Genomic DNA, 25,683 nt, shown 5'->3' with positions numbered 1-25,683 from the left:
TTTAAAATTTGTAAGATGAAAATAAATACCCAAGAGAAAAAAATGGGCAAAAGACATGATTAGGTAATTCATTAAACACACACACACAAATAGCCTACACACGTTTGGAAAAAAAGTTCATCCTTACATTAGTAAAAGAGCTGAACTTAAAATGAGATACTATTATTCACTATCACTTTGCAAATACCCACAGCTGGCACAGCTTGGAGAAATGGCATTCTTGTACATTGTTGTTGAAAATATCTCCATCTCACTGAAGAGCAATTTGGCCATTTATGTCCTCCAAAGCCTATGAGAAGTGCCCTTTTCATCCAAGGTTCTACTTCTAGAAACACATCTATGAAAAAGGTGTGAAATGTATGTATAAGGATGCAGAAGGGACCCACACATGTAGAGAAAAAATAAGATCAAGGGCAGAGATGTCTTCTAGGTTGAGACTTGTATGTCAGTTCTGAGTTACTTATCATAGCATTTACTTATGACAGTATTTGCCCAGAGGTTTTAAGAGGAGCTGCCTTTTCATAGCCTGGAAATATTTTACATTGTATATTGTATCGGCCACTAGAGGACAGGAGAGCTCACCAAAGCAGGGATTGGCTGCTAGGGATGGTATCAGAGGGGGCCCCTCATAAGATTTTTGGGTTTGTTTTTTTAATTTGAGGGGCAAAATGTAAATGTATTATGCAACCTTGAGCAGCACGCAGTGAAATCACATCTACAAATGTAGCCTATTTCTTTGTTTGCTTAAGAAGTTTCGTGCTGGCAACACTCTAGAAAGTGGCCTGTGGTTGCTATAAGAGAAGACTTGTCTGACTGGCCAGGGTGGGAAGAGCAGTCTCTCTGCTCAAATGGCACATTCTCCAGACCCAGCTGACTTCTGGGCCTTCCTAGTAGTAATTCAGCCTCATACACGACCTAGAGACACTTAAGCATGACCTCAGGCTGCCCCTCCACATCTCCTCAGGTAGGAGAAGAGGACTGGAAAAGCAAGTCTGAACCCACCCATTCTGATACTGATGTTCCCACTGTGTAGAGTAACATTGAGTTACTTTCAGCAAGTCAATGACCTGTTGTGCCCAGCTCCCAATGCGTATCCCACCTCTCTATCTAGCACTGTAGGCTGGGGTGAGGCACTGTAAGCTAAGGAACGTCCTTCTCGAAAGGGTCACCATTCATCTTGATAATTGTTACTCAAATGCAATAAAAATCCAGTGAGCCATAAGATAGAAAATCCTAACAAGTCGCTAAAACTCTATGAAATATGAAAAGATGGTCCAACCTTAAGGACCAAGAGAAGGTTCTGATGACTAGAAAGGAATCAGAAAAGAAAAAGAAGAAAAAGAAGAAGTTTAGAAGAAAGTCTGTTTCTGGGACTTCCCTGGTGGCGCAGTGGTTAAGAATCCACCTGCCAATGCAGGGGACACAGGTTCGAGCCCTGCTCCGGGAATATCCCACATGCCGTGCAGCAACTAAGCCTGTGTGCCACATCTACTGAAGCCCGCGTGCCTAGAGCCCGTGCTCCGCAACAAGAGAAGCTACTGCAATGAGAAGCCCGCGCACCGCAACAGAGAGTAGCCCCCGCGCACCGCAACAGAGAGCAGCCCCCGCTCACCGCAACTAGAGAAAGCCCGCGCGCAGCAACGAAGACCCAACATAGCCAAAAATTAATTAATTAATTTTTTTAAAAAAGATAGAAAGTCTGTTTCTTCGTAACATCTGTGGAATTCACGATAATTATTTCCATTTCCTTAGGCAGGAATAACATCTTACATAACCAAGGCACTTTCACACAATTGTCATCTCAGCAGATTTACACCATAGCACTGTCTGGTGGGGAGAAAATAATACAGCAAGCCAAGTTAGTTTCCCATCCCTGCTTATCTGCTCAACAAACAAACTAAAGATCTAGGATGGTGGTTTTTAACCCTTTTTTTGGATCACAGACTCCCCCAAGAATTAATCAAAGCAGTGGGCCCTCTCTGCTGGATAAATGCATATATCCCCACAGTTATGCATTCATCCTCGGCTGGTTCATGGAGCCCCTTTCCTTCCTGAAACCCGTGGGCTCCATGTGAAGGTGAGCTCAGATGTGGTCTCCTGAGTAGACACACCTACCCAGCAGAAAAAGAAGCCATGGATCTTTAGTTAATGTGGTCTGGAGATCTCAGATGCTGGTGCCCTTCCAGTACCCCTAACTCAGAAACCTGAAGCCCCTCCACCCACCCTTAAAACAGCAGGTCCCTCCTTTATCCCTGGTCAACCTGAAAACTGCAGAAAGGTCTGGAGCTTAAAGCTAGAATCCCAGAACCTTTTTCTCCTTGCTGAACTAGCCACGTTGGGCAGTGAATGGCTCAAACTCCTACTGCTCTACTGGTGCCCGCTTGTAGGTGGGTAGTAAATCATACCTCCATCCTCTCCCGGCACTTACAAATTAAGAGATCACAGACCTGGAATACAGGAGACCAGAGACCAAGCTCAGATCTGATGGGGCAGAGACAGAGCATTCTACAATCCCTTTTTGCAGCATGAAGGCCACCCACCTATATGTACTCACTCAGAGGTTTTCTGAGAGACTGGGGCTGTTCTGCTCCATGGCACTGTTCTCTGAAGGCAAATGCGCTCCCAAACATCCTCCTCGGCCTTAAGAACCAATCATGCCATCCATTATTTAATTTAAACCTTTCACTAAAGTGTTCATAATTTCCACCTGAGTTGTCCCATCCAATAAACAATGCCACAAATCTAATATATGAGCAAAGATTTAAAAAAAAAGAAGAAGAAGAAAGGCCCTGGGCTTTGTAGACCGTAAGACTCATGTCAAATCCCAGTTTCATCGTTTATTGACTGAAGCACTGGGCAGGTCAAACCTCTGGCCCCCATTACTCTTTGTAATATACCTCTTTACTGTTAGGAGATCTGAGAGGTCATTTATGAAAGCTCTACTTTGATGCTGCTCTCTGCCTTATCAGATCTTGGGTTAATACAGACAGTATTAATACAAGTAGTTCTTTTTACATGCTCCCAAACTAGCCTCCTTTTAAACTTCAACAATGCCTTCTTGGGCTTCCCTGGTGGCGCAGTGGTTAGGAATCCACCTGCCAATGCAGGGGACATGGGTTCAAGCCCTGGCCCCGGGAAGATCCCATATGCCGCAGAGCAACTAAGCCTGTGCGCCACAACTACTGAGCCTGTACTCTAGAGCCCACGAGCCACAACTACTGAAGCCCGCGGGCCTAGAGCCTGTGCTCCGCAACAAGAGAAGCCACTGCAGTGAGAAGCCCGCGCACCGCAATGAAGAGGAGGTCCCGCTCACCACAACTAGAGAAAGCCCACGCAGCAACAAAGACCCAACGCAGCCAAATATCAATAAATAAAATTAATTAATTAATTTTTAAAAAATGCCTTCTCACTCTAGTGTACTTGGATAGGGCAACCAACTCCCACCCAGCCCTCCTGATTTCTTAAACTCAACTGTATCTCCTCTCTCCTTTGGTCATGCCAGAGTCTCCTTTCTCTTGAACCTTCTCCAGCTCACTGCTGCAGATCGCTGTGTAGATGGGGGGGAGATGACAGCCCCGTGGACAGTTTCCAGTGTCCATGGACGCAGCTATGCATGTGTCGGTTTTAAATATTAAAAGCAACCTGGAGACAAAGAAAAGACCTTTTCAAGAAAGGCATCAGTCAAAGCAAACAGAAACTCCACGGGCCATTGAAAGTCAAGAGGGCAGGGTTGGCCTCTTAATAAGAGCTTCCCTCCCACCCTCTGATTGGGCGTTTCCCGGTTTGGATGCCCGCGGAGCTCCCCTGGGCTCTCGCCCCGCCCACCGAGATGCGCCTTCCACCCCTTCCCCCAGGGGAGGCTTGGCTCTACGCTCGGAGACCTCCAAGGAGGATGCAGCCGACATCAACGCACCAACCCCAACCGGCAGCCGAACTGTCGAACGACAGGCCGAGGAACCAAGAACCAAGGGCAAGAGGGACGCCGCCGCCACCTGCTCCTCCAGCGGCGGCGCGTTCTGGGGTTGCCAGGACACCTGCCCAGCAACGAGCGGCAGCCGCCTCCGGCCAGGCGGGGCTTCCCGGGCCTCCTCCCTCTGTATCCCGGGGCTCTTTGGGCCTCCGCACGTGATGGAGTCATTTGAAGGGGCAGAACTAGAGTCTCCAGCCTTGGTGGGGCGTCGTGGGCAAGGACCGCTGGAAAAGCGGCTTAGTGTTTCTGGATTTTTTTTCTTTTCTTTTTAAGAGTTGTGGTTCTTCTCCAGGCAATTTTCATTATCGGGACTGTAGCCTCTGGTGGCAGTGAAGGATAAGCCCTCCACAGAGCTTGCAGATGCCCGCTTATAATTGGCATGGATTAGACAAGATCACCTGCCACTTCAGAGTGCCTTTTCTGGGCCAGGCTCCCTGGTGGATGTTATCTTCCTTAAGCTGCCAGCTGCATTTTTCAAAATAGAAAGCTGAATTTGAGCAAGGGCTTGCTCAAGGTCACCCAGAAAACTGAGTTTCATTTCCAAGTTTTCTTATTCCAAATCTACCACTCTCTCCATCATACCAACTTAAACTTATCTTACTAATACTTACCAGCATGTAATCAATCGTGCAGGCAAAGCTTTTCTCCAAGTCTGGTTTAAGTCCCTCAATTCAAATTCTGGCCTAATTCCTCCCTTGGTGAAGTGAAAAAAAAAAAAAATTAGACTGTGTTTTTATTTTTAATAATCTTTTTAGTGACTATAAAAAAATTTTTTTACTGATTATTACAAAAAAGTGGTCATTGTAGAAATCTTGAAAGATATTTTAAAATACTGTTAATACTCATAATCCCACAATCTAGATAAAACACTTATTTCTGGATATCTATTTCTGTATAACAAATTGCCCCCAAATTGCTTTAAACAACAACAATCATTATTATCTCCTGATTCTGGGGGTTGGCTAGGCTAAGCTAGGCTATTTCCATTTGGGATCATGTGGTTGCAGTCAGAAGGTGGCTGGACCTTTCTCACTCATATGTCTGGTGACTTGTGTTGACCATAAACTGGGACCTCAGCTGGGGCTTTAGCCATATCACCTACGCATGGCTTTTCCATGTACTTCTTCGAAGCATGGTGTCTGGGTTCCAAATAGGAGCATCCCAGGAGAATCAGGCAGAAGCATCCATAGCCATGGATGTAAGGAGAGGGAACTTTGACTACACCTCTCACTGGGAGAATCCAGGTCACATTGTATGAAGAGCCTAGGGGGTGGGGGACCTTGTTGTAACCATCTTAGAAAATACAACCTGCCACACCACTACTAATATTTAGGAGTTCTTTTCTCCCTGTCCTTTTTTCTATGCACATAAGTGTTTCTGTTTTCGCTTTTGTTGGGGTTTTTTGTTTGTTTGTTTTTGGCTACGACGTGCGGCTTGCAGGATCTTAATTCCCCGACCTGGGTTGGAACCCGGGCTGGGGCAGTGAAAGCTCAGAGTCCTACTGGACCGCCAGGGAATTCCCAACATATATGTTAACATAAGTGGAGTTTAACTACATATACAACTTTCTAGCATGCTTTTTAAGATTTCACATTATATCCTGATCATTTCCTCTTATTAAAGTTTTTTTTTAAACCACACTTTATCTGTTTAATTATCCCATGGTAGAAGAGGTAACATGTCTAATAGAAATGTTAGCTGGGCAACAGCATAGTTATTAAAATGCTGTAATGCCAAGAAGGCAGAGATTTTTGTCTGTTTTGTTCACTGCTACGTACCAAGCACCTTGCACAGTGCCTAGCACATATAGACACTCAATAACCATGTTTAATGAATGCATAAATGGGTGGATGGATTGTTGATTTAAATGGCCTGAGCTGAGCCCCTCTCCTATTTGCATCCTCCTGGAAAGAAAGAGACCAGGCCTCTAACCTGCATCACCAGGTTTCAAAACATCAAGACGTGTTGGTCCGGAGATTGTGGGGCAGGCGGGTAGATCGCAGAGCCGAAACTCTCTCTCATCCTAGGTGTCCTGCGTACCGCGGGCTCGTAAACCTTCCGTTACTCTGCAGATGTAAAGCCTCCCGGGCCACTATGCATTCATCCCTTGGGCAAGTTTTAGATGCTTCCTGCGCTTGGCCGAGGTCTGGCAGGGCACGGGAGTCACCTAAGGGGTTCTCCGGGCGGCGGAGCCCCGGAAGCCTCCCACGTGCGCAGCTGGGCTGCCCGGGTTCAGCAGCAGGGGTGAGGGTTTGGGGTGCTCGATGCATCCAGAAGCCCGAGACCTCTTGAAGCTCCCGGAAAAGCCTGCTGGTACAACCTGGAGGGCGAGCACCATCCGGCAAGACGGGCTTCTCCAGGGTCTCCCACTGGCGTCTCCTCTTTTGGCTGCGCCCCCCAAACCAAGCACGGCGTGGAGGTCACCGCGGACCCGCGTGGGAACAGAGGGTTGACGCAGGAAGTGGGGCCGATCCCGGGCCCCCGAAATCAACTCGACCTTCTTTCGGGCTGTAGGGCCCTCCTTGCTGCTCTGCAGTCTGGGATCCTTCCGTGCCGTGAGCTGGGTCTGAATGAGACGGGGGAACTTGGGACTCCGCGGCCACCACTAGCAGAAGTAGGGTTTACGTGTCTAAGCATGATGTTTTTCTGTTCTTGTTTTCGTTTCTGTTTTGAAATTGCTGTTTTTGAGGGTCACAAGTGGTTGCATATCGGCAGTTTCAGGATCCAACCTAATCGTAAAAGGCAAACGCTTCTAGCAGGTTCCAGGGCGAGGTGAGAGGAAGGTGAGCTGGACCTTAGCCCCACCGACCCCTCTGCCCTGCGGAACCCCCCTTCGCGTTTACTGATTGGGGGCTCAGCTCTGAGAAGGGACAGCAGAGTGAGGCAGGTGGTGGAAGCAGGTGGACCCCGCGGGTGCTGCAGGCACCGGATGGGGAGGGTCCATTCTCATTCTTGCTTGGCCTGCTGCGATCCCAGACCCTTTAGAGCACAAGGTGAGGCAGCTGTAAGAACTAGGTGTCCGGGCATTAGAGGAAACCAGGCAGCAGAGGGGGAGTGATATCAAATAAACTCTACTCCTGTTCCTTTCGGGTCTTAACAGAACAGTGGCAAGAAACTTTGAGCCTAGAAGGATGGCATTGTTTGATAGCCAGCAGTCAGGGACACCGGTAAAAAGCCTCTTGTGTCTGGTAAACCTCAAGAGTTTCAACCTAAATTGGGGGGGTGGGTCTTAAACATTACCTCTCCCCCCAGCTGCACTGCAAACAGCTCAAGTATGGGAGCCTCTCTTCCCCGAAGTCAAGAAAGAGTCACCACAAACCCTCATTTGACATGCTGTCCCATAAGCACACACCAGAGGGCAGTGTAATCCAGGACATGGGAAATAAAATGTGATGGGAGATTCTCTACTGATGCCTTCAGGCGGAGGCATCACAAGCCTCCTACAAAGAGGGCGCTGGGGAAATGGGTGCTGAGTGGATTACTGATGCACCATCGTCTTTGAAAACCTTCAGTGGTAGGCAGAGGGGGCCTGGCAAAGATGGACGAGAGGGAGCATTAGTACCTCAGAACCTGTTACCACCACCAGTTCCCAAATGCTCAAAGGGCCGCACCATCAGTTCAGGTCAGGAAACAGTTACCAAGCACCTCCTATGTGCCAGGCACTGCGCTAGGGGCAGGGATTCAAAGGTGAGTAAAACCCAGTCCCTTCCCCAGTTGAGCGCCTATGATGTGCCAATCTCTTTACATTCATTATCCCATTTAACTCTTACAATGGTAAAGTGTTGTAAGAATCATCCCCATTTTACAGATGATGAAAAACAGACTCAGAGGGGTAAAGTACTAGTCCCATTAGTAACTGGCAAAGATGGAGTTTAAACCAGCTCTCTCTAGATTCAGAGCCAGGGCCCTCACTACTGTGAGCATTCTTAGTATGTGCTCTCGCAAGGTTATTGAGAGGATTAATGAATAAACACATGTAAAGCGCTTAGCATGACATGCACGCGTTAAGAAGCCACTAAGTATGCTCTTTTGTTAAGAGCATTTCCTTCTATAACTGATTTCTCTAACTACGAAGTACCAGCTCAAATCAGATGCAAGAGGAGCTGAACAGCATCTGGCCTGTTCTGTTGTCCCCGGGAAGGGGTGAGGAGAGAAAACAGTAGATGCAATTTTCACTTTTGCAAGTTGTTGAAGAGCCAGAGGCCTTTGGGAAGGGGTCAGGTCATCCCCCCTACCCTGCTCACCCTGCACTCTGTGAGGAGGGCTGCTAAACCCCCTCATGTCCCACTCCCACTCAGGTGTTGAGCCAGGACCAGGGACAAAGAGCCTTCCGAAGGACCAGCTTTAGGACGCAAATGGGGAAGACTTCCTCCTGGGGTGGATGGGCTCCGCCACACAAACTCAAAGAAAAATGTAAAAATGGCTGGGTTAGGGAATCCAGGCAAATCTAGGAAATTCTCCCCAGGAAAAGGAGGGTGCAAGACAGAACTGGAGCAAATGTACACAGTAAACTCGGAAAATAAATTCAAGTTAGCGTTTAGAGGGACTTCCCTGGTGGTCCAGTGGTAAAGAATCCACCTTCCAATGCAGGGGACGCAGGTTCGATCCCCGGTTGGGGAACTACGATCCCACATGCTGCGGGGCAACTAAGCCCGGGTACCACAACTACTGAGCTTGCGCACCTCAACGAGAGAGCCCACGTGCTGCAAACTACGGAGCCCACGCGCCACAACTAGAGAGAGAAAACCTGCACGCCACAACTAGAGAGAAGCCCGCGCGGGGCAACAAAGAGACCACGTGCCTCAATAAAGACCCGACCCAGCCAAAAACAAAATAAAGATAAAAATAAATAAAATAAATATTTTTTAAAAAGAATTTAGAAGAGAAAAATCTTAAAAAAAAAAAAGTTAGTGTTCAGAGACCAGTGTGAGGAAAAATACCCCAGCTGATGTTGTGATAAAGGTCATGTGATCCATTTTATAAAACATAGGTGTGACAGACAGGTCACCTAGCTCATGGTGGAAAAGCCAGCTAGAAAATAGTACAACCACAGCCCAAGCTGGTGGTGAGATGGGGTGTCCTGCCCACCTCTGCCCTCTGCTCCTTCAGGTCCACCTTTTTTTCCCTACAAGCGTAAGAATAAACAGACTTCCCTGAGAAAAAGAGAAAAAAATGAAAACAAAAGCTGGGAGATGGGGCTGACATGGTCTGAGGAAGAAGGTACCCAAAGGTGGGAGGGTTGCTTTCTGCTGAGAGGATTGCCAGGGACAGTCCAGGGCTTGGTCAGGTATCATCCATTTGGCGGGACTCCTACCTTTACTAAATATCTGGGCTCAAGGAAAACAAGATATGTCCATTTCTTACTCAACACCAGATACCCGTTCTCCTTTCAAAATGGCAGTACGGTTATTGGTATTGATTTATGGAGGGCTTACCCTGGGCCAGGCATTGTGTCAGATGTTCACTCTCGCTTACCCACGTGACAGTCCCGTGGGATGGGTAATATTCTTCTTTCCATTATCTCCAAATCTCAGCCCAGAGAGGTTAATTAACTTCCTCAAGGTCATAAGACCTTACAGAACCCAGCTCACACCAGGCATCTGCGTTTTGGAGGGCTGGTTCCCTGTGTTAATAACTGGTTAGAGTTAGGGAGCATTCCAGCTAATAGAGCCAAGACACACTCAGCAGAGTTCTGTCCTTAGAGCACTCATTTTTTTCTTATTCTTTTTTTTTTTTTTTTTTTGCTGGTTTTATTTTTATTTTTTATACAATTTTTAAAGGTTACACTCCATTTACAGTTATTACAAAATATTGGCTATATTCCCCATGTTGTACAATATGTCCTTGTAGCCTATCTTACACCCAATAGTTTGTACCTCTCACTCCCCTATCCCTATATTGCCCCCGCACACTGATAACCACTAGTTTGTTCTCTGTATCTGTGAGTCTGCTTCTTTTTTGTTGTATTCACTATTGTCATATTTTTTAGATTCTTTTATTGCTCCACTGACACAATGTGACCATAAGCCCAGGTAGACCCCAAAACTGGACATCTAGACCCTGTTAGGAATCAAACTTATACTCCCAGGAAACCTCTCAGACATTGGCAACACTGAACAAAGACAGCAGTAAAGGCCCAGTGCTCACCAGAGGCATAGGGGATGTGTGTGTGTGCGCACGCACGTGTGCGTACACTGCTCCTTTCCCACCACCCGTCTGAGGGAGCTGCAGCTGCAGTATTCCTTTCCTCTCGTCCACCTCATTCTTCTTCTTGGAGGCCTTTCCCTACTTGCTCTATCCTCAGATCCCACCACCACTTCCTTCCTTACTCGTATGTCAGCCACCTGCTTCACTTACCCTTTTTCTCTCTGCTTCTGCATTTTGGTCTTTGTATGAGTCAGCTATTGCCACAATAATGCTCTGTAACAAACTTCTCCCAAACTCAGTGACCTACAACAAGCATATATTCTTATCACTCATGGGTCTAGAAGTCAGCTAAGATCAATCTGCTTCAGGTTCACGTCAGCTTGGCTCCAGGGTGTCCCTTAGATTCAGCTTCACTCCACAGGATTTGGCTCATTCTCCTGAAATCAGCAGGAGGCATCCTGCTGAACATCCCCAAGGCATGTTCTTCTCATGTCAAATGGCATAAGCACAAGACAGGTTGAGTGAATTGGCACACCGTCCTTTCCACCCATATTCTGTTGGCCAAAGCAAATTATAATACATGGGAAAACTCAAAACCATTGAAGTGAGGACATGTACTCCATCCACACCAGTGGGGGATAATACAAAGTCCCATGGTACAGGGTGTGGATGTATAATTCAAGTACAGGGAGGGTCTGATGAATTGAGAATGATCATTTCATCCAGTGAATTTCAAGTCCATCCTCAAGAGTTCCACCAAAACAGCCATGGGGTTAGGAGGCTGTTGGTCCTTGTTACCGTATAAGTGAAGGGAAAAACATCTTCCTCTCCAGTCATCTCCAACGCCTATAACAAACTGTGGTCCAGCTTTCTGACACCTGTACTGCTCACTGGTTCACTCTATGGGGCTTTGGAAAGAGTAAGGCCTTGGCTGCAGGACTGCCCACTTCCTCCAAACCAACATGCTCGTGATGTTCATGCTCTGAAGTAAGGAATGGACATGTCCTCTCATCACACTTCCATCTTCTCAAATTCCTATTCTGCTTTTTCGTTTTCCAGAAACATTCTAAACCAGATGTGCCTTTCTCCCGGATGAAACAGGCCTTGAAGAGTTCCAGATGTTCCTTCCTCAGCTAAACAGGATTCAGATTTAGGGAAGGGGTCAGGGCAGGAAAGAGGTAGAGCTGCATACTTAACACATTTTTCTTTTAAACAGACACTCTTGGATACAAAGCCCTCAGATTCAGAAAGCAAGTCTTTCCGAGCAGAGGAAGATACATTCAGAAATCATCATTATTGGAAGGCAGCATCCTTCAAACATGACTTAGATTTATTCTAAAAGATGGCGTTCGCATCACCGATGAGCACATAACCGAATCCACTTATTACTGAGGCGGGCAAGGGAAATTAACTGTGAAGTTGGCAGCTCCTATTACACTGGAGGCCGTGATCTGACACTGAGACATCAGCTGCATAGCAGTTTCTCACGGTGATGACGGAAAATCAGAGAAAAATCCATGAGAACAGTCTTCGAGGCACCATTGCTGGCTGGGGACTGTCATCACACAGGTGGACATTAATAAACTTACACCAAATGAAAAGAAATGGGAGACACATGGTGTCTGGTCTCAGGGCCACAGCCAGTCCACTTCATATTGAAAGTCCACGGACATATAGGAGGTCCCTGGAGTGGTCAAATTTATAGAGACAGAAAGTAGAATGGTGGTAACGGGGGCTGGGGGTCGGGGGATGGGGTGCTGTTCTTTAATGGGTATAGAGTTTCAGCGTGGGATGGTGAAAAAGTTCTGGAGACAGATGGTGGTGATGGTTGCACAACAATGTAACTGTATTTGAGAATGGTTAAAATGGTAGATGTTATGTAATGTATATTTTACAATAAAAATAAATGTTTTTAAAGTCCATGACCACTGGAAAATCCATCTAGCAGTTCACCTGAGTGCACATTTCTGCACCTATGTTATACTTTGGTGACTTTTAAATATTTTTTAATTTTTTACAAAATTTTTAAAGGTTACTTTACAGTTACTACAAAATATTGGCTATATTCTCCGTGTTGTACAGTGCATGCTTGAGCCTATCTTATACCCAATAGTTTGTATCTTCCACTGCCCCACCCCTATATTGCCCCCCCCACCTCCCCACTGCTAACCACCAGTTTATGGTCTATATCTTCAATGACTTTTATATATATGTATATGTGTGTATGTGTATATGTATATATGTATTTTATATATATATATATATGTATATGTGTGTGTGTATATATGTATATGTATTTTATATATATATATATATATATTTTTTTTTTTTTTTTTTTTAATTTTGGCCACACCACCTGGCTTGTGGGATCTTAGTTCCCTGACCAGGGATCACACCCGAGCCACGGCAGTGAAACCGCCAAGTCCTAACCACCGGACCACCAGGGAATTCCCTTCAATGACTTTTTTAAACAGCACAGAAATATGAGAATGAGAGATAGAAATAAGCGCAGTGAAGACAATGAAATCAGGTAAAACAACAGAGAATGAAGGAGAGAGAGGCAGGGCTCAGGACACAGGGCTTGCTAAGGCTATGAGATGGATTTCATTCTCTCTCCTAAGAACATCAGGAAGCAATTTTATACTTCTTTTTTTTTTCTGGGAGAAATTAGATTAAAATTCAAGTACTTAGTGCAGCATGCCAAATAGTTACCGCTCAATATATTTATCTATTATATCAAAGAGGACAATATTAACTCATCCAGGATAAATCAAAGCCTTCTCATTTATAATTGAAATTCCATTTCAGCAAAATTCAAGGGCTTTTTGCTTAGGTATTTTATTTATTCCATTTTTAGTATCTTTTTTAAAAATCTGGGTTTTTCTGTTTGTTTGTTTTTTGCAGGTGACAGTTTGGCCACACCACTTGGCTTGCGGGATCCCAACCAGGGATCGAATCCAGGCCCTTGGCAGTGAAAGCGCTGAGTCCTAACCACTGGTCTGCCAGGGAGAGAATTCCCTAAAAAAATCTGGTCACAAAGTTTTGCATGAAAAACAAATGTGATCAATCCTTGTTAAAAGTTAAATAAAAATATTGATATATATATATGTGTCTACAGATGTGTGTATATACATTTATACATGTCTATGTATGTGTATGTACGTGTGTGTGTGAAAGAAAACAATTTTCCTTAAAATAAAATTATAGGCAATTTTTTTTAAGTTCATGAGCATAAACTGCTGGATTTTAACTTTGACTTAGGGCTCAGCTAAAATCAGGCCCAGGTCTTAACTTTGGAGACTGGAAAGGTCAGCAAAAAGTTTGGAGTGAGACCCCAGGGAAGCCAGCATTGAACCACCATTCAGGGAAAGACAGTTCACATGACCGCCCTACTTCAGGTTTCCTTGCTTCTCCTCTGTGTTCTGCAACTCACCCCTCTGCCCTAACTATCATAATCTGGACTCTTTTCCGGAGTTAATACTGTCTGGGGAAAAGAAAACATCAAGTGTCTCTCAGGCATCAATATTTCTGCAAGACTGCTCTGAAGTCATTAATTACTGACTTTCTTTCTCCCAGTCTGCCAAGTGCCTTCTAATACCTTTAATTTATCATCCCCAAAGTCCCCTGCTCGGGGAAGGGTAACATCATCATCCACAGAACTGACAGCCAGACTGAGATAATTGGTCCATCGTCTATTAGCCTGTCATTGAGGACAAGAAGGAGACACAGACAGAGAGAGAGAGAGAGAGAGAGAGCGCTGACCATGCTTCTGTGGACACTGTTTTAATTCCTCAGGCTCCTGGCTGCTCCTTCCACTTTTACCACTATTCAAAGATGAAAGAAAAGATACTCAGCTGAAGACCCTTCTGATTCCTGGAAGGTATATCCTAGGGAGTATCTTTTAACCCACATCCCAAGAGGGCACCATAACACCCTAAAGTTTGCTAGAATCTGGGAGGGAAAAATTAGGAATTTGGGATTAACAGATACACACTACTATATATAAAATAAACAAGGACCTACCATATAGCACAGGGAACTATATTCAATATCTTGTGATAACCTATAATGGAAAAGAATCTGAAAAAGAATAGATCGATATATGTACATATGTAACTGAATCGCTTTGTTGCACACCTGAAACATTGTAAATCAACCGTACTTTAATAAATAATAATAAAGTAGAATTTAAAAGTTTGCTGGAATCTATCCCATGGATGAGGGGAGCTTGGAAGAAGAAGGAAAGAAGAAAGGGGGAAACTCAAGGTGTCAGTTTCATGGGTCACATTTCTCAAGGCCTCTGAATGAGCTTTTCAGCCCTAACTTCCATAAAACACAAGTACTTGTCTCTTTAAGGAAAACCTAACCCTGCCAAGAGGTGGAACAGTGGCCAGCAAAGCTTCCGAATGAAGAGTCTTCCTTGATGTCCCAACTCAGGGCAGGGTGTGTGCCCACCAGCGTTGATCACTTTTTATATCCATGTGCTCATCTGTCTGTGTTCCTGCACCCCCCAACCCCCAACCCCCAACCCTGACTGTCAGCTCCCTGAGGACAAGGACTCTGTTGGCCTTGCCTGGCATGAAGTAGCTGTTCCATAAATATTTGTGGAACTGAACTGAATTTACATATTCTGCTTATCACATCAACCAAGTAGAGTATGCTCTTTTTTTGCCAGCATTTCAAAAGTTTCTGGGGATGTTTCCAAATAATTAAAGTTGCTCCTATTAGGCCTCAAAACTTGTTATCATAACACTTTCTAAAATGCTTTGAATATTTCCTTGACTTGTTAACAAAATACAGCAAACGTAACATAACCTTTCCTTGATGCCCTGGGTGTATCCATCGGCTTGTGAGTTTGGCTGCTCTAAGAGAGACTTAAAACAGCTTCAACAAGAGAGCTAGTTTCTCTCGCATGTAACAATGCAGGAATGAACAGTCCAGGGCACCCGTGGTGACTCCAGAGTTGGAGACCCAAGCTCTTTACATCTTTTGCTATAATCCCTGGGTGTTTCCCTGTCCCCTGAGACCGCATCCCAGCCCATGGAGAGGAAAGGCAGAAGGGCAGAGCTTGTATGACCTGGTACATCTCACGTCTGCTCCTGGTCCAAGGGCTACACAGCCACACCTAGCAGTATAAGATCCAGCAGCATGGTCCATGGAATAGCTGAGGGTTCTATTACTAAGATAGAGAAGGGGAAATTGAATAGCAGGGACAGCTTAGAGTATCTGCCACAGTCAGCTTTATAAATTGAATCATGCTACTCTACTGTGTTTGGTGGTTCCTGCAAGGACAGTTGAAGTGTGCAGGACTGCCTCCTAGTAAGGACCAGACCGCTTGAGGTTACTGGTTCTCTGTTCCTCAGTCACCACCAGCCCACCAGTCTGCCTCCTGAGATTATGCACGTGCTTGCTTCTAGTGGCCCCACTCCCTAATCTGCCAAGAATTAGAAAACCAAATATCAGAGCTTTTTAGAATTATATGTGCTAAACACACCCACACACACACTCAGATGGGAGGTGAGTAGAGGTGGTTAATAAGCTAGGCCCTGGAGCCTGGTTGCATGGGTTCACATTTCTGCTCTACCACTCACTGTCTGTGTGACCTTAACCAAGTCACTTAACCTCTCTCAGTTTCTTCATCTGTAAAATGGGAATACTAATAGTTACTTATTTCGCTGGGTTGTTATGAGGATTAAATAAGTTACTACATAGAAAGCATGTTACCTGGCATACAGTAAATGCCCAGTAAGGGAGAGCTACCATTATTAATATAAAATAAGTTACTGATTCCACAGACCAAGTGAGTGTGGCAAAGACCCTCCTTTGAATTGAGCCTTTTGAGCTTTATGGCAGCACCTTCACTGCTCAGAGGCTCTCTCCCCTCACTCCCAGGCTCCGGCCTGTGTCCCAGATGGCTAAAGCCGCTGGAAGCCAGAGGACCAGAGAAATGGAGTGTCAATGTGAATTGGAATCAGCTTGAATTTTGATATGTTTTATCTCACTCACATCCTGCATGCATTTTTAATGGCGTCTCAAAGACGAGGGCAGTAAGCTGATAGCAAGTGCAAATTGCATTAATGTTGGGATTCCTAATTCTGTGTTTACTTTTCCACTCTCCAGACATCCTTACAGACAGACAGTGGCCCCATTTCAGGAAGGGATAATGGAAATCTGTGTTAATTTATTAAATACTTATTGCGGAAAGGGCTTCTCATCATATGTCTGTAGACCAAAGCCAGAGTGACTATCTCCATCCCTAAAAGCCCAAAAGACAAGAAAGAAGGAAGCCGCAGGGAATTCGGATGCTCTCACGAGTAAGCTGATTTGATTCCCAGGAGGCACAGCCATCACAGGATGCCGGCCTTTGCAGCATGTGTTCTAGAAGCCAACACACTTCTGCATCTCCAAATCGCACATATAGGCAGGGGTCTGCCCCTACACCTTTGCGAAAGGGGAAGGGGGTGATGACAAACTTACCTGTAGAATATATGCACAAAATACCAAACAAAGCAAAGAGGGGAGTTTCCTGGTGATCTAGTGTCTAGGACTCTGTGCTTTCACTGCCGAGGCCTCTGTTCAATCCCTGGTCGGGGAACTGAGATGCTGCAAGCCACGTGGCGTGGCCAAAATAAAAAAATAAAAATAAATAAAAAAGCAAAGAGAAGTAAAATCAATATCAAAATAATGCACCTTGATGGCAGAGCCATGTGCACAACACTTAGTAAGACACGGAGTCCCTGATTCTCACAGTGTAGTGCTGGTCTTTATAACTGAAATTCTGATTAATCATGGAATGCCAAAGCCTTAACATTTCCCATTTTGATGTGTTCCAAGGCACTGGAGAGCACTGTCTCATGTTATCCTATTTCCTCTCTTTTTACATTTTATTTATTCATTTTTCAATAGGAAATGCATTTACATAGCTTGCAAAATCAAAAACTCTAAAAACGTATACAAGGAAAGCCTCCCTCCCACTGCATCCCTGGTTGGGACAGACCCCACCTCCACCCACTCCTGGCAGAAACCACTGTTCTTCCTTATGTATATCCCTTCCAGAGCACTACAAGAAAATATGGATGTGTGGTTTTTTTCCATCCTTTGTACACAGTAGTAGCATACAATCACACTATTCTTTTCACTTTTGGAGATCTTTTCATAGCATTACATACAGAATTTCTTTAGTCCAGACTCTCTCAAGGAAGGAAAAAACACTCCACAGGAACCACTGACCTTGGTCAACCCTAATAGGAGAATGGATTCTTTTTCTTTTTAATTGAAGGATAGTTGACTTACAATATTGTGTTAGTTTCAGGTATACAGCAAAGTGCTTCAGTTATACATATATTTTTTCAGATTATTTTCCATTATAGATTATTACAAGATATTGAATACAGTTCCCTGTGCTATACAGTAAATCCTTGTTGCTTATCTATTTTAGGTATAGTAGTTTGTTAATCCCATACTCCTAATTTATCCCTCCCCCCGCTTTCCCCTTTGGTAACCATAAGTTTGTTTTCTATGTCTGTGAGTCTGTTTCTGTTTTGTATATAGACTAATTTGTATTATTTTTTGGATTCCACATATAAGTGGCATCATATAATATTTGTCTTTCTCTGTCTGACTTACTTCACCAAGTATAATATTCTCTAGGTCCATCCATGTTGCTGCAAATGGCAATGTTTCATTCTTTTTTATGGCAGAGTAATATTCCATTGTCTACATACCACATCTTCTAAAAGACAAAAACTCTAATTCAAAAAGATACATGCACCCCAATGTTCATAGCAGCAGTATTTACAATAGCCAAGACATGGAAGCAACCCAAGTGCCCATCAACAGATGATTGGCTTGAGAATGGATTCTTAATTGTGCAGCCCCTGGGAAAGCTACCCAGACACTTCCCCCAGTGAGCACTGTTGGCTGGTCAAGCGCACTGCCAAGCCACAGGGCTGGGCTCCTTGACACACTCTCCATATGTCTTACCTGCCCTTCCCTCCCCTCACAGCACCAAAGCATCTCAGGCCCACGACACAACCCCATCACTCACAACCACGCTTAAATGAAACTACTTAATCTTCAGCTTTTTTATAATACACATGCTCTTCTTCTGAAATTAGAAAAATGTGTAATAAATACTACTTTTAAAAAGATCAGTATCTAAGTGATGGTGCTCTGTTATACATGGTCTGCAAGCTTTGAGTCCTTTTCCCCACTGTCTAAAATGAATACCTCTAAATTCATCCTATTTCTGATGCATTTCACAGCCAGTTGCAAATATCAGAACGCTTTACCCCTAAACAGTTCAGCATGCATATCATCAACTAGATTCAATATTGCTTTAGTTTTTTTTAAAATTATACACCATAAAATGTTTTTAATTGAAGTATAATTGATTTACAATGTTGTGTTAATTTCTGCTATACAGCAAGGTGATTCAATGATTCAATTATACATATATATACTCTTTTTCATATTCTTTTCCATTATGGTTTACTACAGGATATTGAATACAGTTCCCTGTGCTATACAGTAGGACTTTGTTGTTTATCCATTCTACATATACTAGTTTGCATCTGCTAATCCCAAGCTCCCAATCTATCCCTCCCCCACTCCCCTCCCCCTTGGCAACCACAAGTCTGTTTTCTATGTCTGTGAGTCTGTTTCTGTTCACCATGAAATGTTTTGACATGAGTTTTGACAAACACCTACAATACCTCGGTTAGCCAAGGTAGTGATGTTGTACACTTTCCTATCTGCCAATCAGGTAAAGAATGCTCTGCTAGGGGCTGCAGCTGAGATGATGAGAGAAGATCCCATCAGATTCAACATTAGTGGTAAGTAGAGTCTTGCTTTAGCTGAAACCAAAAATGCATTTGTAGGAACAGAGTGCACAGAAAAATGCCACTTGCCAAGGTATCAAAAATGGTTCCAGGACTTCCCTGGTGGCACAGTTGTTAAGAATCCGCCTGCCAATGCAGGTGACACGGGTTCGAGCCCTGGTCCAGGAAGATCCCACATGCCGCAGAGCAACTAAGCCCGTGCACCACAACTCCTGAGCCTGCGCCCTAGAGCCCGCGAGTCACAACTGCTGAGCCCACTTGCCACAACTCCTGAAGCCCACGTGCCTAGAGCCCGTGCTCTGCAACAAGAGAAGCCACCGCAATGAGAAGCCCACGCACCGCAACAAAGAGTAGCCCCCGCTTGACGCAACTAGAGAAAAGCCTGCGCGCAGCAACAAAGACCCAATGCATTCAAATCAATCAATAAATAAATTTATTTTAAAAATTAAAAAATAAAATGAAGGGGAAGGAGGAGGAAGCATTCTTTAAAAAAAAAAAAAAAAGGTTCCATGTACCATCTGGGAAGGGTAAGTGAGAGGCATGAAAACCCATAGGATTAAAATCCAAACAGAACCCATACAGATCAGAAACCCTGAAAAGGGTCTGACTTAAATAGTCTGGTGTACTTAACAGGTTATTTATCTCTACCATCACCTTTTCTACTTTCTTAGCACCTCCTGCCCCCCAACCACAGGTTATTTTATGCACCTCTGACTCTTGCTACAGGTGGCAAGCAAAGGTGTGGTTAAGAAGTCATGGAAGGACTTCCCTGGTGGCGCAGTGGTTAAGAATCCGCCTGCCAATGCAGGGGACACGGGTTCGAGCCCTGGTCCGGGAAGATCCCACATGCCGCGGAGCAACTGGGTCCGTGAGCCACAACTACTGAGCCTGTGCGTCTGGAGCCTGTGCTCCGCAACAAGAGAAGCCACCACAATGAGAAGCCCGCGCACCGCAACAAAGAGTAGTCCCAGCTTGCTGCAACTAGAGAAAGCCCGCACGCAGCAACAAAGACCCAATGCAGCCAAAAATAAAATAAATAAATTTAAATTTTAAAAAATGTCATGGAAAATAGCCATGGGATAATTACTTGAGATGTCACAACCTAATCCATTGTGTCATATGAAGAAAAGATCTGTTAACAGAAGATGCATGGAGTCTAGAAGCATAGAGTCTAGAAAGGAGAAGACCAAGGGTCAAGAATGCAAGAGTTGGGACTTTCCTGGTGGTCCAGTAGTTAAGACTTCACCTTCCAATGCAGGGAGTGTGGGTTTGATCCCTGGTCAGGGAGCTAAGATCCCACATGCCTCGCAGCCAAAAAAACAAAAACATAAAACAGAAGCAGTATTGTAACAAATTCAATAAAAAAAAAAATGAAAAAAAGAATGCAAGAGTGTGTCTCCAGCCCTGTCCAGGGGATAGTATATGCTAAGTTTGGCCCAGGTGAACATTCCAGTTGGATTTGCAGGCATGCATCTGGCCACCCTAGGTCAGTGATGTCAGCCACTAAGCCATCATCCTACTCACTCCCCTTGCTACCTTGTTCTGCTCACCAAGGACGCTTTTAAGACATTTGTTCTCATGCCCACGGGAGACAGAATGCAATGGCCATCTGCCTCAAGTGTCTGACCCACTTGGCAGTTCCATGTCTCCTCATTCTGGCTTGTGTAGTAATCGCCTGTGAAGTGGGCTAGCATGATCCGGGCACACTGGGGCACTCAGTTTGTTTGTTTTTTTTTGGCCGTGCCACATGCCTTGCAGAATCGCAGTTCCCCAACCAGGGATTGAACCCGGGCCTCCACAGTGAAAGCCTTGAATCCTAACCACTAGGCCACCAGGGAACTACCCAGATATTATAGTTTCTGGATTTGCAATCCTGAGAACCAAACTGTAAGCCCTGGTACTACCATGTCATTTGGAAATCCTGCCCAATCGGCCAGCTGACTTCCACTAGCTCACATTGCTATCTTGACTCTCTATAGCTTTAAGTGCCTAAAACAACAGGAAAACCAGTAATATATGTAATCTCCTTGTCCAGATGGAAATTCAAAGGTGGATTCTAATTGCCCTCCCTCTTTCCCACTCTCCATACCTGGTCCCCTTGATCCTTTTACTCTCTCCCCCTCCCACCCCAAAACACATATATACCTCCAGGGTCCGAATTCCAGGCCAGTTGGTTCTACACAGTTTCCCCTTGAGGGCTCAGCATTACTGAAGGGGGTCCTTTCAGCCCTTCGTGTCCCACATTCACTAAAGGAATCTCAGTCCTTCAGAGCAAAACTTATCCAAGACAAAGAAAATTTCATCCCCCAAAAAAGATTTATTACAAAAATTTCAAATATAAAGAAAAGTTGAATTTTACAGTAAGCACTCATATACACACCACTTAGATTCTACAATTGTTAACATTTTCCTATATTTGCCTTATCACCTTATCACACATCTATCCCATCGATCAATCCAGTCCATCCAATTTTTGGTGCATTTCAAAGTAAGGTGCAAATATCAGGACACTTCACCCCTAAATATTTCAGTATGCATATCATCAACTAGACTCTGTATTTGTTTAGGGTTTTTTTTTCCTAGCATTTTCCACCCTTACTCTTGTTAACAAAAATAGTTCAACTCTTCTTGCATGTTTAGTTGTTGTTGTTGTTGTTTGTAAAATATATCTTTGGCAGCACATATACTAAAACTGGGATGAAACAGAGAAAATTAGCACAGCCACTGCACAAGGACAACATGCAAATTCTGTGAAATGCTCCATGTTAAAAAAAAAAAAAATACTGTGATAACACCTCACACCCACTAGGATGGCTACTATCAGAAAAACAGAAAATAACAAGTATTGACAAGGATATGGGGACCCTGGTGGGAATGTAAAATGGTACAGCCATACTGTGGAGAACAGTATGGTCGTTCCTCAAAAAATTAAAAATACCACTACCATATGATCCAGCAATTCCACTTCTGGGTATATACCCAAAAGAAGTGAAAACAGGGTCACAAAGAGATATTTGTATGCCCATGTTCATAGCAGCATTATTCACAATAATTAAAACGTGGAAGCAACCCAAGCATCCATCAACAGATGAATGGAGAAGCATAATGTGGTCTATACGTACAATGTAATATTACTCAGCCCTTAAAAGGAAGGAAATTCTGACCTATGCTACAACGTGGATGAACCTTGAGGACATTATGCTACAGTGTGGATGAATCTTGAGGACATTATGCTAAGTGAAATCAACCAATCACAAAAAGACAAATACTGTATGATTCTACTTATATGTGCTACTTAGAGTAGCCAAAATCATAGAGATGGAAAATAGAATGGTGGTTGCCAGGGGCTGGAGGGAATGGGGGAACAGGGAATTATTGTTTAACAGGTACAGAGTTTCAGTTTTGTAAGAGGAAGAGTTTTGAATATGGATGGTGGTGATGGTTGCACAACATGAATGTACTTAATACCACTGAACCGTACATGTAAAAATGGTTAAGATGGAATTTTTATATGCTTTTTAACCACATTAAAAAAAACTGGAAAAATTACATACTGGGAAATGTTTTGACATGAATTTTGACAAATGCATACAATAGCATAACCCAACTCCTATGAGGAAAGAACATTTCCATCATGCCAGAAAGTTCCCTCAAGTCCTTCCTAAGTCTATGTCTGCCCCTACCCTCAGAGGCAACCACTTTTTTAAAAATCAGATTTAAAAAATCAGATTAGGGAATTCCCTGGCGGTCCAGTGGTCAGGACTCGGTGCTTTCACTGCCAGGGGCCGGGTTCCATCCCTGGTCAGGGAACTAAGATCCCACAAGCCTCATAGCACCACCAAAAAAAAAAAAAAAAAAAAAAAAATCAGGTTAAAAAATTATTTTGCCTGTTCTAAAACTTTGTAAAAATGGATTCATGAAGTACGTATTCTGTGGAAGTCTTCTTTTTTCTTTTTTCTTTTTTTTAAATATCTTGATCTAATGTATTTTATTTATTTATTTTTTAATTTATTTTATTTATTTATTTTTGGCTGCTTTGGGTCTTCGTTGCTGCGCGCGTGCTTTCTCTAGTTGCAGTGAGCAGGGGCTACTCTTCGTTGTGGTGCGCGGGCTTCTCATTGCGGTGGCTTCTCTTGTTGAGGAGCATGGGTTCTAGGCACACAGGCTTCAGTAGTTGTGGCATGAGGGCTCAGTAGTTGTGGCTCACAGGCTCTAGAGCACAGGCTCAGGAGTTGTGGCGCACGGGCTTAGTTGCTCCGTGGCATGTGGGATCTTCCCGGACCAGGGCTCGAACCTGTGTCCGCTGCCTTGGCAGGCAGATTCTTAACCACCGCACCACCAGGGAAGCCCTGTGGAAGGTTTCTTTCATTCAGCATGTTTTTGAGATTTATCCATGTTGCATATATCAGTAGTTTGTTCTTTTACTGTGCTAAGTTGTATTTCATCACGTGACCATACCACAATTCTCCTGTTGATGGACACCCGGACGGTTTCAAGTTCTTGGCTAATCCAAGTAAAGTTGTTATGAACATCTATGTACAAGTCTTTTTGAAAATACATGTTTTCGGGCTTCTCTGGTGGCGCAGTGGTTGAGAGTCTGCCTGCCAATGCAGGGGATGCGGGTTCGGGCCCTGGTCTGGGAGGATCCCACATGTCGCAGAGCAACTAGGCCCGTGAGCCACAACTACTGAGCCTGCGCATCTGGAGCCTGTGCTATGCAACAGGAGAGGCCGCGATAGTGAGAGGCCTGCGCACCGCGTTGAAGAGTGGCCCCCGCTTGCCACAACTAGAGAAAGCCCTCGCACAGAAACAAAGACCCAACACAGTCAAAAATAAAAATAAATAAATAAATTTTGAAAAAAGAAAATACATGTTTTCATTTCTTTTGTTTAAATATCTAGAAGAGGAATTGCTAGGTCATGGGATGATGTGATTTTTTTAAAAAATATTTATTTATTTATTTGGTTGCACTGGGTCTTAGATGCGGCAGGCAGGCTCGTTAGTTGTGGTATGTGAACACTAAGTTGCGGCATGCATGTGGGATCTAGTTCCCTGACCAGGGATCAAAACTGGGCCCCCTGCATTGGGAGCGTGGAGTCTTAACCACTGTGCCACCAGAGAAGTCCCGATGATGTAACTCTTGATAAGGTTGGATTTAGGTCTACCATTCTGCTATTTGTTTTCTCTCTGTCTCATATGTTTTTTGTTCCTCTATTCTTCCTTTCCTATCTTCTTTTTCCATTTTAACTTCTCTATTGGCTTTTTAACTATACTTTGTTCCCTTTTTTTTGAGGTAAAATGTACATAACAAAATTAACTGTTTTAAAATGTTCAATTTGGTGGCATTTACTACATTCACAATGTTGTGCAACCATCACCTCTGTCTACTTCTAAAACATTTCCATCATCCCAAAATAAAACTCCATACTCATTAAGCAGTCACTACCTATTCTCCCCTCCCTCAGTGCCTGGCTACTGTCAATCTACACTACCTCTATGGATTCACCTATTCTGGACATTGTATATAAATGGAATCATACAACATGTGGCCTTTTGGTTTAGCTTCTTTTAGTTAACAGAATGTTTTCGAGGTTCATCCACATTGTAGCATGTATCAGTACTTCATTCATTTTTAAGCCTGAGTAATATTCCATTGGAATATTTTGTTGATCCATATTTTGTTTATCCATTCTTCTGTTGATGGACATTTGGGTTGTTTTGACTTTTTGGCTATTGTGAATAGTGCTTCTCATTGCATTATTTTTGAGTGTTTGCTCTACAGCAGCTATTTTCAAGTGTTTTGGTTTCAGGACCCCTTTACACTCCTAAAAAGTATTGAAGACTCCCCCAAAGAGGGGTCTTTTATGTGGGAGATATAGATAGATAAAATTAAACTAAAAATTTTATTTATTTTTAATTAAAATAAACATGAAAACCATTACATGTTTGCATAAACAACATATTTTTAAGAAAAATTTATTTTCAAAAATATGTTGAGAAGAGAGGCAATGTTTTACATTTTTGCAACTCTTTAACAGCTGGCTTAATAAAAGACAGATGGATGCTCAAATCTACTTCTGTGTTCAATCTGCTGTGATACGTTGTTTGGGTTGGCATAGATGAAGAAAATACACCTTACAAACATACGTAGTTGGGAAAAGGAGGACCTTGCAGACCTCCTGAATGTGTTTTGGGGACCCTCAAAGTCTTTGTACCACACTTTAAGAACCACTACTCTAGGCATTATGACATATATCCTTAACTTCCCAGAGTCTACCTAGAGTAAATATTATACCACCTCATGTAAAATATAAGAACTTTGCAACTGTAAAATTCTTAGTCATATATATTACATAACATAAAGGACAGGAGCAATTAAAAAAAACTATACAATTGCAAAATTCCTTTGCTTTAAACAGTTAAGCGTGTTTTAAATAAACTGAGGGAAAAAGATATTTATTCACAGTCACCATCCCCAGTGTTCTCCATTCACCTAAAGACTCGACTTTCCGTCTGGTAGTACAGCCCTTCAGCCTGAAGAATTTCCTTGTGGTGCAGTTGGCTGACAATAAACTCTCTTAGTTTTTTGTTTTTGTTTTTGTTTTGTTTGTTTGTTTTTTGGCCCCGACGCACGGCTTGCAGGATCTTAGTTCTCCGACCAAGGATCAAACCCAAGACCGGCAGTGAAATCGTCAAGTCCTAACAACTGGACATCCAGGGAATTCC

At 43.7% G+C, this 25,683-nt stretch overlaps 1 protein-coding gene across 4 annotated transcripts in view; it reads right to left on the bottom strand.

The window, feature by feature from the left end:
* The window catches only part of SPATS1 (spermatogenesis associated serine rich 1), a 56,961-nt gene that overhangs the window by 24,218 nt on the left and 7,060 nt on the right, over positions 1 to 25,683 (bottom strand). For 2 of the 4 annotated variants that reach the window (XM_082347643.1, XM_082347644.1), the window contains exons 2-3: positions 4,582 to 4,664; positions 3,473 to 3,642 (exon numbers count right to left, since the gene is read on the bottom strand). In XM_082347643.1, the coding sequence (XP_082203769.1) occupies positions 3,473 to 3,642; positions 4,582 to 4,664 (253 nt within the window). Of the gene's footprint in view, positions 1 to 3,472; positions 3,643 to 3,881; positions 3,993 to 4,581; positions 4,665 to 25,683 lie in introns of those variants that run through there. The other 2 variants (XM_082347645.1, XM_082347646.1) reach the window with 2 other exon arrangements.

The sequence above is a fragment of the Balaenoptera borealis genome, assembly GCF_965194805.1.
Source record: "Balaenoptera borealis genome assembly, chromosome: 12".
Lineage (NCBI taxonomy): Eukaryota > Metazoa > Chordata > Mammalia > Artiodactyla > Balaenopteridae > Balaenoptera > Balaenoptera borealis.
This window is presented reverse-complemented; position numbering and strand designations above follow the sequence as displayed.